The sequence below is a fragment of the Ambystoma mexicanum genome, chromosome 3q, assembly GCF_040938575.1.
Source record: "Ambystoma mexicanum isolate Mex_15411 chromosome 3q, UKY_AmexF1_1, whole genome shotgun sequence".
Lineage (NCBI taxonomy): Eukaryota > Metazoa > Chordata > Amphibia > Caudata > Ambystomatidae > Ambystoma > Ambystoma mexicanum.
Window position 1 is genome coordinate 1,200,913,180 of NC_090926.1, and position 12,368 is coordinate 1,200,925,547.

At 42.6% G+C, this 12,368-nt stretch overlaps 1 protein-coding gene across 1 annotated transcript in view; it reads right to left on the reverse strand.

Annotated features, from left to right (window-relative positions):
- The window catches only part of DNMT1 (DNA methyltransferase 1), a 425,596-nt gene that overhangs the window by 377,909 nt on the left and 35,319 nt on the right, over positions 1 to 12,368 (reverse strand). Inside the window, exons 5-9 of the mRNA XM_069604056.1 lie at positions 11,241 to 11,319; positions 10,661 to 10,745; positions 2,580 to 2,629; positions 1,897 to 1,945; positions 1,395 to 1,478 (exon numbers count right to left, since the gene is read on the reverse strand). Of these exons, the coding sequence (XP_069460157.1) occupies positions 1,395 to 1,478; positions 1,897 to 1,945; positions 2,580 to 2,629; positions 10,661 to 10,745; positions 11,241 to 11,319 (347 nt within the window). The remainder of the gene's footprint in view (positions 1 to 1,394; positions 1,479 to 1,896; positions 1,946 to 2,579; positions 2,630 to 10,660; positions 10,746 to 11,240; positions 11,320 to 12,368) is intronic.

A 12,368-nucleotide genomic window follows, 5' to 3' on the forward strand; every position in this document is an offset into this window, starting at 1 on the left:
GGTCATACATTGTTCAAACACAAAAAAGTCTCACTAAACACATGATAAACAAATCCACTTCATCAAATATACTGCACGCCGGCAAAACTCGCAATGACCAGCAACCCCAGCAACGTGAGAAAGTAACAAAGCTCCATTGGCTGATTTTGTTCATCTGGCGTGGTCAAGCCAAGCATAGCCCCATTCTGGGATCTAGTACTAGAGAAAATCTCAGCAATAATTGGAACCCAACTAGATACAGACCCAATCCTTGCACTATTGGGGCTTACAGACACCTCCCGCCCTTCGGCCACAAACTTGCCGACTTACTACTAGTCCTAGCAAGAAGAGTGGCAATGACTTGGGGTTGGAGTCCACACCCCCAACCTACAAAACTGGCTGAAAGATGAGACCTATAGCCAGGACAAACTACAAAGACTGCCGCTTCATGCATGGCCACCAGACATCTGGGGTCCATACATCGCATATCTGAGGTCTACCGCTGATTCGAACTCATCGAAGAGCACATCTCCGGAGCCGGCTCCTTGAGGTTGCCGTAACAACCACTGTATGAGGAACATAAACTGAGTTGGTCCCTGGCGGATCTCTGATAGCTATGGGACCGGGGAGTGGGAGCCGCAGGGGTGGTGAAGGGACGTAACTTGTGCAATGTTACTATTGAGTTTATGTAAAAACCATAAAATTAAGTTTATTAAAAAAACGTTTAATCCCGAATGTGTGATAGTACTCATTTACTTTAGGATTCATCTTGGCCTAGTATTTAAATAAACCATTTGTTTTTACAATAGTGTTTGTTTCTCTTTGGACCATAGGTATGCTACAATGGTGTACTAAGCTACAACTCTCGCTTCCTAGATAGACCTGGCTGCTCTGTCCATGCTACCAACATTCCCAGGTAGTACAGCCTTATACCAAGTGATGCTCATCTACCGTCTCAGATGTTTGGTTTGACAAAGCTTTTAAAAAACTGTCCCAACATCCAACAGTATTTGGGACTCTTGGTGGACACTACAAACTACAAGGCCAGTCGCTTGGACGGCTCGGAGGGATGATAAAAAAAATAAAAGTCACTAGATGGTGTTAAGGAGCAATAGGTTGTAGACAGCAACTAGCTTTGAGCAGACCGAAACCAAAACTGCTAGGGCCACATTCTATGATCTATACAGGTAAAGCATACATATGAATGTTAAAGGGATCTAATGCAAGTGCGCTGAGAAACACTGCCCCAAGGCAAGTGCCCTACATAATCCAGCCATGCTGCAATTGATGGGCCCCATTTTAAGCAACATTTGCCATGCAATAGATCAGGGACAGTATTACTGGTATGTTCCAACACTAAACATTGCAATTAAATTAATAGCAAGATAAGTAGTCTAACGTTTATGAACACTTACAGCATCATCAGGATCCCCTTGAAAGTATTTTAGGTCCGGGTCATCCAGATACTGTCGACAATCAGTACACTTGGGAGGAAGAGTCTGTGGAGAATAAAGCACATTGAAAGCACTGGACATGTACACTCCATTCAACTATGGAATGGAGTTTCATAAATCAAGCTTACTGTAAAACACCAGTACAGCCAGCCACTTGAGAAATGATTTGCAAGTCATTTATTCATCAGATGCCACTTGAGTCCTGGAGCAAACACTAGTTCAAGAATATGGCCAGCGACCAGTTATGACGGGGTCAAGTGGGTAACATTCTTAAACAGGGATTTCACCAACAGATTGCGAGAAACCGGAAGGCCAACCAGGTCCTTGGTCCAACTGCACATGGCGCATATGATCTATGCTGCCAAGTGTCACAGTAGACAACCTCTGCCAGGCAATTTCATCTGAAAACCTCATGCTAGCAACAACCATGCTATAGATAGCCTGTAAAACAATTCATACATACCTTTGGGAGCTTCACACTTTTCACCTTCACAGCTTCACTTTCATCAGCCCTTAAGAGAAAAATATCACATTACATGACTACATAGGAAATGTCAGACAAATGCACTTAAAGTCTGGAAATCCAGTAAAGTGAGCAACCATGGCCATAAATATCATGCCAGAGTCAAATCAAACTAACAAGTTATGTAAGCCTTTGCCAAACATTTTAACCCAGCGACAAGCTTTTTATGCCCAAACCCTCAGTTCACCAGTGCTTTAAACAGCATGAGCTGAACAAGAAAAAAAACAAATCACTACATTAGGGCATTGAAAACATGGTATTTTGTCCACCTGCCAGGGATACTAGTGGATCTGGTGCTGGGAACTTTTTGCTAGGACTGAAGTCTAGTCCTACGACCTAGCACATTTTACACTAACCCACAGCTGAATAGTTTGTAGTATTACATTAGTGTCCAGACATGCTATTGCAGCACAACCATTGTACCATAGTATGGTACAAGTGTGATTCTTGCCTGTAGGCGCTCAGCAGCATATTTAAAGGGGTGCTACCTTATGTACACCATAAAAATGGTAAATTCAAGTTAGAGACATTGCACGTTTTGGCTACCCATATGCAATCTGTTCAAACTGCATTTTTCAGACAGTACCCTACAGATAACAGTTGGACAAACCAATAAATCTTACCCTTCCATTTCTGGGACATCAATTTTAATTCTCTTTTCTTCTTGTTCATCCTAAAATATTAGTAAATAAACCAGAATTAGCCAAGTAATCCCTTAGCTTATGAAGTCCAATAAATTATTAAAACAACCTGCGACAGCCCCAAATATGCAGCCATTAAAGTAGTTTATTCAGAAAAAAAAACTAAAGGTTTTGCACATGTCACCTAGCTCTAGAGGCTTCTTTCCAGATGTCACAACAGCCAGCCATACCCATATTAAAGAAACCCACGACAGACCAACTCTCACTAGTCAACAATCCAACACCATTGCACTACATGGTAGAACTGCCTCAAGGGTCACAGATCACACAAAACCCAAGATGTCTCGGTGAACACCACTCCTCGGCCACCTCCATTATACTGAATCATCACTCCCATTCCCAACTCACTCCCATTCCCAACTCACTCCTCCCTTGGCCTTAAGCACGTGGTACACAATCTCACTGCTTGCTCTTTAGAACCTCTACACCACCCCACCAGTTATTTTAGTTACAAGATGACCGGCACCCCGTACTGCGTCTGCCTCCTATCACATTCACTCTATGCTAACTGTCTAGAACCGATTAGTTTCTAACCAAAACATTCTGAGTCAGACGCAGTACGAGGGTTAAACATTCTATTAAAGAATGCTACACCATCCCCCGCCTTTAAACAACAAATTAAATTGTTGAAATACAATATATAGCATCACTTAGAAATTAAACATGTTAACACTTACAACTACATAGCATGCGATAATCCGTGTAACAACCTGGCACTCACCCGAGTGTGGGCTGTACATTTTAACTTTGCATAACAATCGCTGGACCAATATGGTAATCTCCCTTCTCTTGAACTACGTAGAACATTTCGTCCAGAAATATCACCTTGTAGTACATTCCTTTCCACCTCTCGTCTAGCTGAATCCCTGTGCACACTCCATTACCCTAGTATTCTCCATTCCAAAGAGTATCATCTCCAAACACTCCAGTTGCTCTGCTCTTATCACTAAATTGCTGACATGCTTGCCCATCCCCATTTACTTACCCTATCCAAATTCCATACTGTTCCCCCAGCAACTAACCGCTCTCCTGAACACCCGTACAACCTTAATTGGCCTGCTGCATTTAGAGTCACCCTTCCTTACATTACGAACAATCTTAATCCGCACATAATCTCCTGGCGAGACTCTTAACTCATATTCTTCATTAGACATACTAATTTTAGTTCGAACTTTAACCACACTATGTTTTCCATCATGCACAACTCTCCTATTAACCCACTATGGGTTAAGCAAAGTGTTAGGAGCTCTTCCCCTCATTAATTCAAAAGATGAAATATTCAACCCTCTCTTAACAGACATCCTACTACACCACACCCTCTGAGAACGTCATCTACCGACAAATTACTTAATGCTAACTCTACTGCTTCTACTATTACGCGATTGCATCTCTCCACCAACCCATTAGTTTGGGGATGATACAACGCTGAAAACCTCCATTCAATTCCTGACCTCTTTGCAAACTCTTATCTCTCTGCTTTTAAATTGAACTCCATTGTCACTCAATATCACTTTGGGGAATCCTTCCCTCCTGCATATTTGCATTATAAATTTCATAATCTCCCGACTATCAATCCTACGTACTGCCTTAACTTCAAGCCAACCCGAATAGTAGTCAACTAGGACTATTAAAAACCTCTTCTCACCAATCAATTTCTCATATGGCCCAACAATATCAATACCTACCATTTCCCATGGTGTGTTACCTTTGTAAATGTCGATGGGCTTTGACTTTACAACTCTCATCACTGTTCTGACACGGCCAACAATTCCTAACCATCCTTTCTACCATCAGATCCATACCTGGCCACCAATATTTCAATCTTAAATTATTCTTCATGCCTGTAATACCAGGATGACCCTGGGGTGCTTTCTCAATAAGCTCATCATATAATTTGTGTGGGGGAATTAGTTTGTCTCCCCTCACCAAAAATCCATCCATCATTGACAATTCATCCCTTATTTCCCAGAATCTCAAACACGTATCTAGTACTGCCTTCCTTTCAGGCCATCCATATTTCATGTATTCGCCAATTCGTTGCAATTCATTGTCCTTGTTCAACTCTTCAATCCAAGCCTCCTTGGATGTAACCTCAAACACAACAGCTACCATTTCATCATTAAACTCCACATCTAACTGCTTATTTCCCAATGGTAATCGATAGAAAATCAGCCACACCATTCCTTTTTCCAGGCACATATTTCACTGAAAAATTATAATCCTGCAGTTTAAGGCTGAGTCTTGCTAACCATATATATTTGGCATCTTTTTTCAACAATTTTCTTAAAGGTTCTGTGACACTCGCAAAATTCCTAACAAACCTATTGTAATATTCACATAATCCCAAAAATGATCTCAACTCATCCTTGTTTTTAGGATTAGGTGCTTCCTTGATTGCCTCCATGGCATCCCTTTTAGGTTTATATCCTTTCCCCATTTACTGCATGTCCTAAATATTCGACCTCATTTATTCCAAATGTACACGTTTTTTTCAATTTTCAATCCAACATCTAATCTTTTAGACACCTTTTTCAACCTGTTATGTTCTTCATTTCCTTTTCCGAATACAATTATATCATCTTGATATACAAAAACCCCACTTACTCCTTTAAGAATATGCATCATTACCCTTTGAAATACCGCTGCCGCGGAAGCTAAACCGAACGGCATGCGTTTGTATCTAAACAAACCATGTGGTGTAATAAAAGCTGTAATGTCTCTGCAATCTTCAGTGAGTGAAATCTGATAAGCTTGAGAGATCTAATGTTGAAATCACATCCGCATCACCAATACAATTCAACATTTCAGAAATAATGGGAAGGGGAATATATCAATTATTTTCTTGTTGACGTCCCTCAAGTCCACACAAATCCTGGGTTTGCCATTCTTCTTAGTGCTACAACGATGGGGCTCACCCATTCCGAAGATCAGATTTCAACAGGGTCAACTCTTGTTCAACCTTTTCAGCAATGGCAAAAGGAACCGGTCTCGACTTTGTGTGTCTAACCGGTATAGCTCCCTTCTTGAGACTAATTCTGTGTGCATAGTCCTTCAATAAACCCAACTCTGACTTAGCTTCATTCCTTTTTTCTGACACATTTCTCCGTTGTGGAGTAAGACCAACAGAATCTGTTCCTCCGTACATGGGTCCAACCCGATTCTCAAACCAGCTTGATCTCTCCATCCTATGATGTTTACGCCTTTTTCTGCAACATAAACTTACTTGGGCTCGTCTCTTTAAATTGACCGATACATGAAAACCACCCAATCATTTTTATCCTTGACCCTTCAAATCCACCTGGATTTCTAATGTCTGGAGAATTTAATTCGCATCTTAGGCCACGTGTGACAAGGTTCTGCCATGTTTTCTTGGTGATTATTGTCCAGGGCGAACAACTATCCACCTTCATTCTAAGTTTCCAATTATCCATAACCATCTCGCAACTCGGGCACTTGAATTCTCCCTCTGGAGGCTCCTGTATAAAAATACCCTTTCTTCCTCCGACTCTTCCTCTACAATGGCAGAGACTCTTCTTTTTCTTACATACAACTGCAAAATGACCTTATATGCCACAATTTCCACACTTCTGCCCTAATGCAGGACATTGTTTTGCATTAGCGTAATAACCAAATCTGCCACAGTTATAACACCTGTTAACATCTCTTGGCTGGTAATTCTGAAATCTTTGATCATATTGTGTACGAGGGTCATGCTTTGTCCAACTTCTTCCATGGCCCTTGCTTGAATTTCCTCTGTATTCAGGATTCCTTTGTTTTATTGTTCTTTCCTGGAGTAGTTCTGCCTAATCTTTCATTCGTAGGGCATTCACTTTGCTTTGTTCTTCTTGCTCCTGTACTACCTTAGTAGTGTTTTGTTGCATGCTCTGCACAGCCTCCTTGTCTTTCATCTCCTTGGAACATAATTGACTAAGCTCCACTCTTAGCAATGGCTATAGTTTCAGGTAGTGATGGATTGCCAATCATCCACAGTCTGTCTTGAACTATAGTATCCTTCAAATGGATAATTATTTGATCTCGTATTCATCCAGGGTGATGCCATTGCCAAATTGACAGGTTCTCGATAATACTCTTAGTGCTGAAACATTCCTCTATAGTCTCATTTTCTATTTGTACTCGTGTAAATTTTATAAACATTTATAGCAACATTAGTTTCCGGTGCATAGTATTTGTCTAATTGCCTTATGGCTCTTGTCAATTCTGGGAGTTCCCTAAACTTTTTGACCTTCTAATCCAAGTGCATGCAATAATTCTTCTGGGATGCAAGTTCTTCTTGTTCTACGGCCTGAATATAATTCAGCCAGAATTCCTTCCATTCTGACCAGACAACTGCTGGTTGTCCAGGAGCTGGTAAAAAAACTTGCAGGAGGCTGGATACTGATGCCCTGCGTTTTTCCGTATATAAACAGTCAAGCAAAACTGCAACTGTCAGAACGCAAAATTACCATTGAGGTATGTTAGTTTTCTTCAACATTTGTTTGTTCAAGCGAAAGACAAACAAAAAAAAATATTTTTTTTAAGTACTGAGACGAGGATGAAGACACCCAATCCTCACTCTCCCCAGACTTCCTGGTCCCGATCGTGTGAGATCACGTGACCGCAATAGGTCCTTTCCTTTAATACACACGATGAAGCAACGAGAAGATACGCGTGTAGTCCTGGCTGGCCGCGATCTCCGATGTTCTCTGGCTTTGAAAGTTTGTATAAAGGGACCGCTATCCCTCGATGCGTGTCTTCCTGAGAGTCCCAAAGCGTCACTTTCCCGGTCCAACAGGGCGCTAACTCAAATACTGCACAAACCAACGCATATATTAACGTGTTGGTTCGGAGCATCCGCTCTTCACTCCAACCTCTCCAGAAACCAGAGATATCAGCACAAACCGACACAATGTGTGTTGGTTCGGAGCATCCGCTCTCCGTATCTCCTGTGCCCTGTTTATGTGAAGCACCAGCACAAGCCTGCGCAGCGTTTCGCTTTGGCTCGAAGCAGCTGCTCTCCCATTCATGTGCTCCGTGGGTTCTCAGGGCGCCGGCATCCTCGTCGCCAAATGAAGTATCTGACAGGAGGCGAAGGTAAGTGTATGAAGGTCAATATTTATTTTAGTTACAAGATGACCGGCGCCCCGTACTGCGTCTGCCTCCTATCACATTGACTCTATGCTAACTGTCTAGAACCTTGATTACTTTCCAACCTAAACATTCTGAGTCAAACGCAGTATGAGGGTTAAACATTCTATTAAAGATTACAGAAAGTCCACACTTATGAGCCAACAGTAAGGTTCAAGAAATATAACACTGTACTCTGGCAATTCGTTTGTGGTACCACATTCGCTATGGACTCCTTTAAAATGCACCAACTACTGACTGTTCTAATGGCAAATAATGTGTATCAGCATAGATCAAGCTGGGTTAAACAATGACAGAAGGCACTTTAGCTACTAAGACAGTTCTTCCGCCCCCTTCCCTCAACCTGGGAAACCTGTAATAAAGATTATTAACAAGCCCAGTCCATTAATAGTTCTCAGGTTAAAATGTTCCACAACCTTAGTGTACCGGAGTAACAAAAGTGGACGTTCGGCAATGGATCCCTAGAGTGTCAACTCCCTTCAAAGCAGGAGCCACAGGGTGTCGCGATTACTTGATGAAATGCGAACCCTGGCGTCAAGACAGCAGCATTGACCATTACCATTGCTAACCAAGATCCATCATGAATGTCCTGTGAAGAGGAGTCGTGCAGTGCACATCGATGCTAAGAGTTTGGTGCTGCAAAGAAGACTCTGAAAAACCTAGGCCTGGCAGCAGGTGACTGCAATCAGAACTTGACCACAGCAGGATTTGGGATCTTCACTCGTCAGCCTTTGTGGACTTCAGGTGACGGGAACCCCACCAGTAGACTTTACACGTCATCAACGGCCTCTTTCGCCGGCAGGACAAAGCAGACAGTGATGGCAAGGGAGCCTTTCTTTCAATGTTTAGGTAAATTGAGTTCTCCAAGCGCACGCAATGTATGTGTATATCAAGTACTGTGGGCTCAGCACGTCCATGCTTGGGAAGTGCAGCTTAGAAAACGCTGTAGCTCTATTTCAAAGTTGTTCATTGGAAAGTTATTTAAAACATTTGCAAAGAATGTGTTTTCTGGAAGACCGAAAGTAAAGGAAACGAAAGCACTCTTGAACCCAGTAAAGAGTTCCAAAGAACAGCCAAGTCCTTTAAAAGCGTTCAAAAGGCATAGTAGCGTCAGAACCATTAGATGGAAAAGAAAGGGACTGCTAATGCTGAACTGAATTCTGAACATTAGAATCTCCAGACTTTTCGTTTAACATTAAGAGTAGATCAATGTAATCAGAGTTGAGTTAATTCACAGGTATCAAGACGGCGTCAATTTTTGAAGACTGTCGAAAGGAACCCGTGTTTATTTCATCAATTCCTCTGGTCAACTGAGCAATTATGTTAAAAGGATTTTGGGAGGACCAGACGTCTACTCCTACAGGAACCGATAGCTGGGACCTTACAGTAACAGGTCAAAGTGCCTGAGGCGACAGCCCAGAGAGCCATTTCAGAGCCAACATTTAATACTGCCCTTGCAGCATTGATAAACTGCACAAATTAAACTAACCCTAGAGACAGAACAATTCTTGGGCAAGGCCATTGTGAGTGGGTACTTGCAGTACTATACTTGGACATGTACACAGTGGATATGCTGCCATTTATTGGGAAATTCCAAATGTTTGTTGGAAAATTGTACTGCTAGGGACCCGGCACATTTGTACAACTAATGTTCAACTGTAGTGTAAAATGCACATTTTTACCCAATGGTCTTCGTAAAACCTCCTACAAACTTCTAGTGGTCAATCATACTATGCTAGTCACCAGCATTCATGGGGAATTATACCCACCAATAAAAACAATTAGCAACTTGCCCATGAATCTGGACCGCCGCTAGAGCCTTCAACTAGTAGGCACTTTATGAACACTACACCCTCCGCCCCCACAGGCTAATCAACGTCACACAGAGCAACCCATTTAAAAATGACACTTTCGGCTCTACTATCTACAAATCCTTTCATGGTCTTTTTGCTAGATCCTGCCTCCCTGCCCCAAACCTAAATAGCTACATTTTCTGGCACCATTCCATGGGCCGCCTCAAGATTTTACCGGCTAAATTTACCAGATTTCCTTACTGATTTCAGGCCCAGGTCCCTGCCTGCCCAGTTGGTTACCTGCACTGCCTCCCGGTAACACTTGCACTTGGGCCTGTATCTGTACCTTTACAGTTCCCCTACCTGTACTTTTGGACACCTGCCGTCTGCACTTACCCTTGCACCTGCCCCCTGCACCTATGGTTATTTTGATCCCATGTACAGAACTTTACCCCTCCCCCTGCACTTGTGCGATATCGAGGTCACTTGGCATAGTAAGATCGTTGTCAGTCCTCACTCCAATCCCCTTCCTTGTCTCATCCTGCCTTCAAATACTTATAGGCACATTACAAATGCCATCATACCCACCCTACCAGCTGAATTACTACAACTCAAATTGCTAACCGGAACTTGCATGCAACATCTAAACTGACCCCTAGCCCCAGTCCACCAATGACATTCACAAGTGCAAATCTATATAGATTCGAGCAACTAGGCCCTGGAATCATCTTGAAGGTCCGTTCCAAGACACTGCCTTGTACATGTCACCATTCCACGACCTATGGACCAGCTTGTGATTGCGGATCCAATCATAGGAACGCACCCCCAGTAAGGTCTCCTTTGTTATGTCTTACTGGTTAGACAGCAATTATATGGCTACCTACCACATTTGAGTAGCGTACATGCCTTCTATAGGACTGACTCAATTAAAATGCCATCCACATTTGCTGTGGTTTATTATGCATTTTTCTTACCTAGTTAGTAAGGAAAAGTAAATATGGCCAAAGTATACTTCAGCAATAAAAGCCACAAATAGAAGTTTAAACTGAATACAAAAATACAAACCTCCATCACCTCCACCTCCTTAATTTTGGCCTCAGTTTCCAGCTTCACGTCTCCATTTGTATCTTCAGACTTCCGCTTGTTAGATCTAACAGAGGGCATATACACAATCCAGTTAATGAGCACGTGTGGAACAGGCCAACAAAGCCTTCCTTTCAAGAGGACCATTAAAGGATAGCATGCTGAAGGGCTAGAATAGACTAGTCTAATGTGGCTCCGATTCAACGTTGTGAATTTTACATTCTATAATGCATTGGTCCAAACACGATCCAAAGGATGGAGGTTAAAAGGGTGCACCGTTTTCAGGATAGGAAAGAGATTAGCAACATACTAGGGGAAGTGGTAGCAGGGGAGATGGTGTGACTGAATTGGGCATGGTGGAAGATCCACCAATAGTCCCAGTAAATCCACCTATTTTTTTTTAAATGTTTGATGCAACTGCTAGATTTGCAATGCTGCATCTCTAAGCATGCAATAAAGAGCTGGGGTATTGCATGTAGCGATTGCTCCACGTTCACCAATGACGAGCCTGGAATCAGTAGTCATAGTGCACACCCTAAGGGACATGTCGGTGCATACTTACCCTTTTGAAAACATTGATAAAATTGTAGGCTGTTTGCTGGTGCTGCTGTTTCTGGGCTTACGCGAATTGCTTGGAGACTCTGGAGGAAAGAAAACAGGAATATCTAAGCGTGCAAACCCACACATTCCTGCCAGAGGGAATCATTTCAGTTTAAAGATTTTGGTAATGTTGGACTATACCCAAACAGATGGAGGGCACAGCTCCATGTACCTTAATTGCTGCCATGAGATGGCCACCACAATTCAGAAAAGGAACAAGCTAAACTAATGAGTTTCCAGAAAAAGCCCCGTTAGTGTTCTGAAAGAGCAACCTAGTTGGTGAGCACAGTATTTGACACTTCGTATAGCTAAACTCCACGCAATGGAGTGAGCAGCGTCAGATTTCTGGCAATCAGTGGCATGGTGCCGCATAAGTAAAGCGAAAGGGGCGAGTCCTCACAAGTACAAAACTACCAATTAGGCCCTTTACCCAAAGTCCAGATAATGCTTTTGCAAACGTAAACAGAGGTTAGTCTCGGTGAGATTTTACTCAATACCAAGTCTTTGCAGTTGTACTCGCTGTAAACAAAACCACTTATGAACTAGCTTAAGAAAAAGGCAGCACTTCTACCACTCACTGGCTGGAAACGGGTAAAGCTAGAAAAAAGTTCAGGCCTGGAAGTTAAAACTCGCGGATACCATGTGTGATGGGGAAGGTATTAAGTGTTGGGAGACAGAGCAAACAACGAGTGTACTTTTTGGTCAAACTGTTGGCTGTCTTTGATAGGTCTGCCCCCAATGTATCAAAGGAGACAAAAAAGGGGTTGGCAGGAGCATACATATCACTCACTTTAGGTGGTTCTTTGAGTTAGCACAAAGTTACTCATGGCTTTCCTTTGCTAGTCTGCTGGGTTTGTACGACTCCCACAGGAAGCGGTTTACGACTTCCAGACCATGTTTTGAGAAGGTAAAGAGGGTGGTGAATAAGGTTAACACCAGCTCAGCTTCTTCCACAATCAGCTGAGGTGCAAAGCCATACATCCCAAGGGCAAAGCAGGGTCTGAAAGGATAACTGCAGTCCTTCCATACCAGGCAAGTCTGCCCAGTGTGTCAGAATCAAGTTCTAGGTACATATCAGACAGGAAAAGGA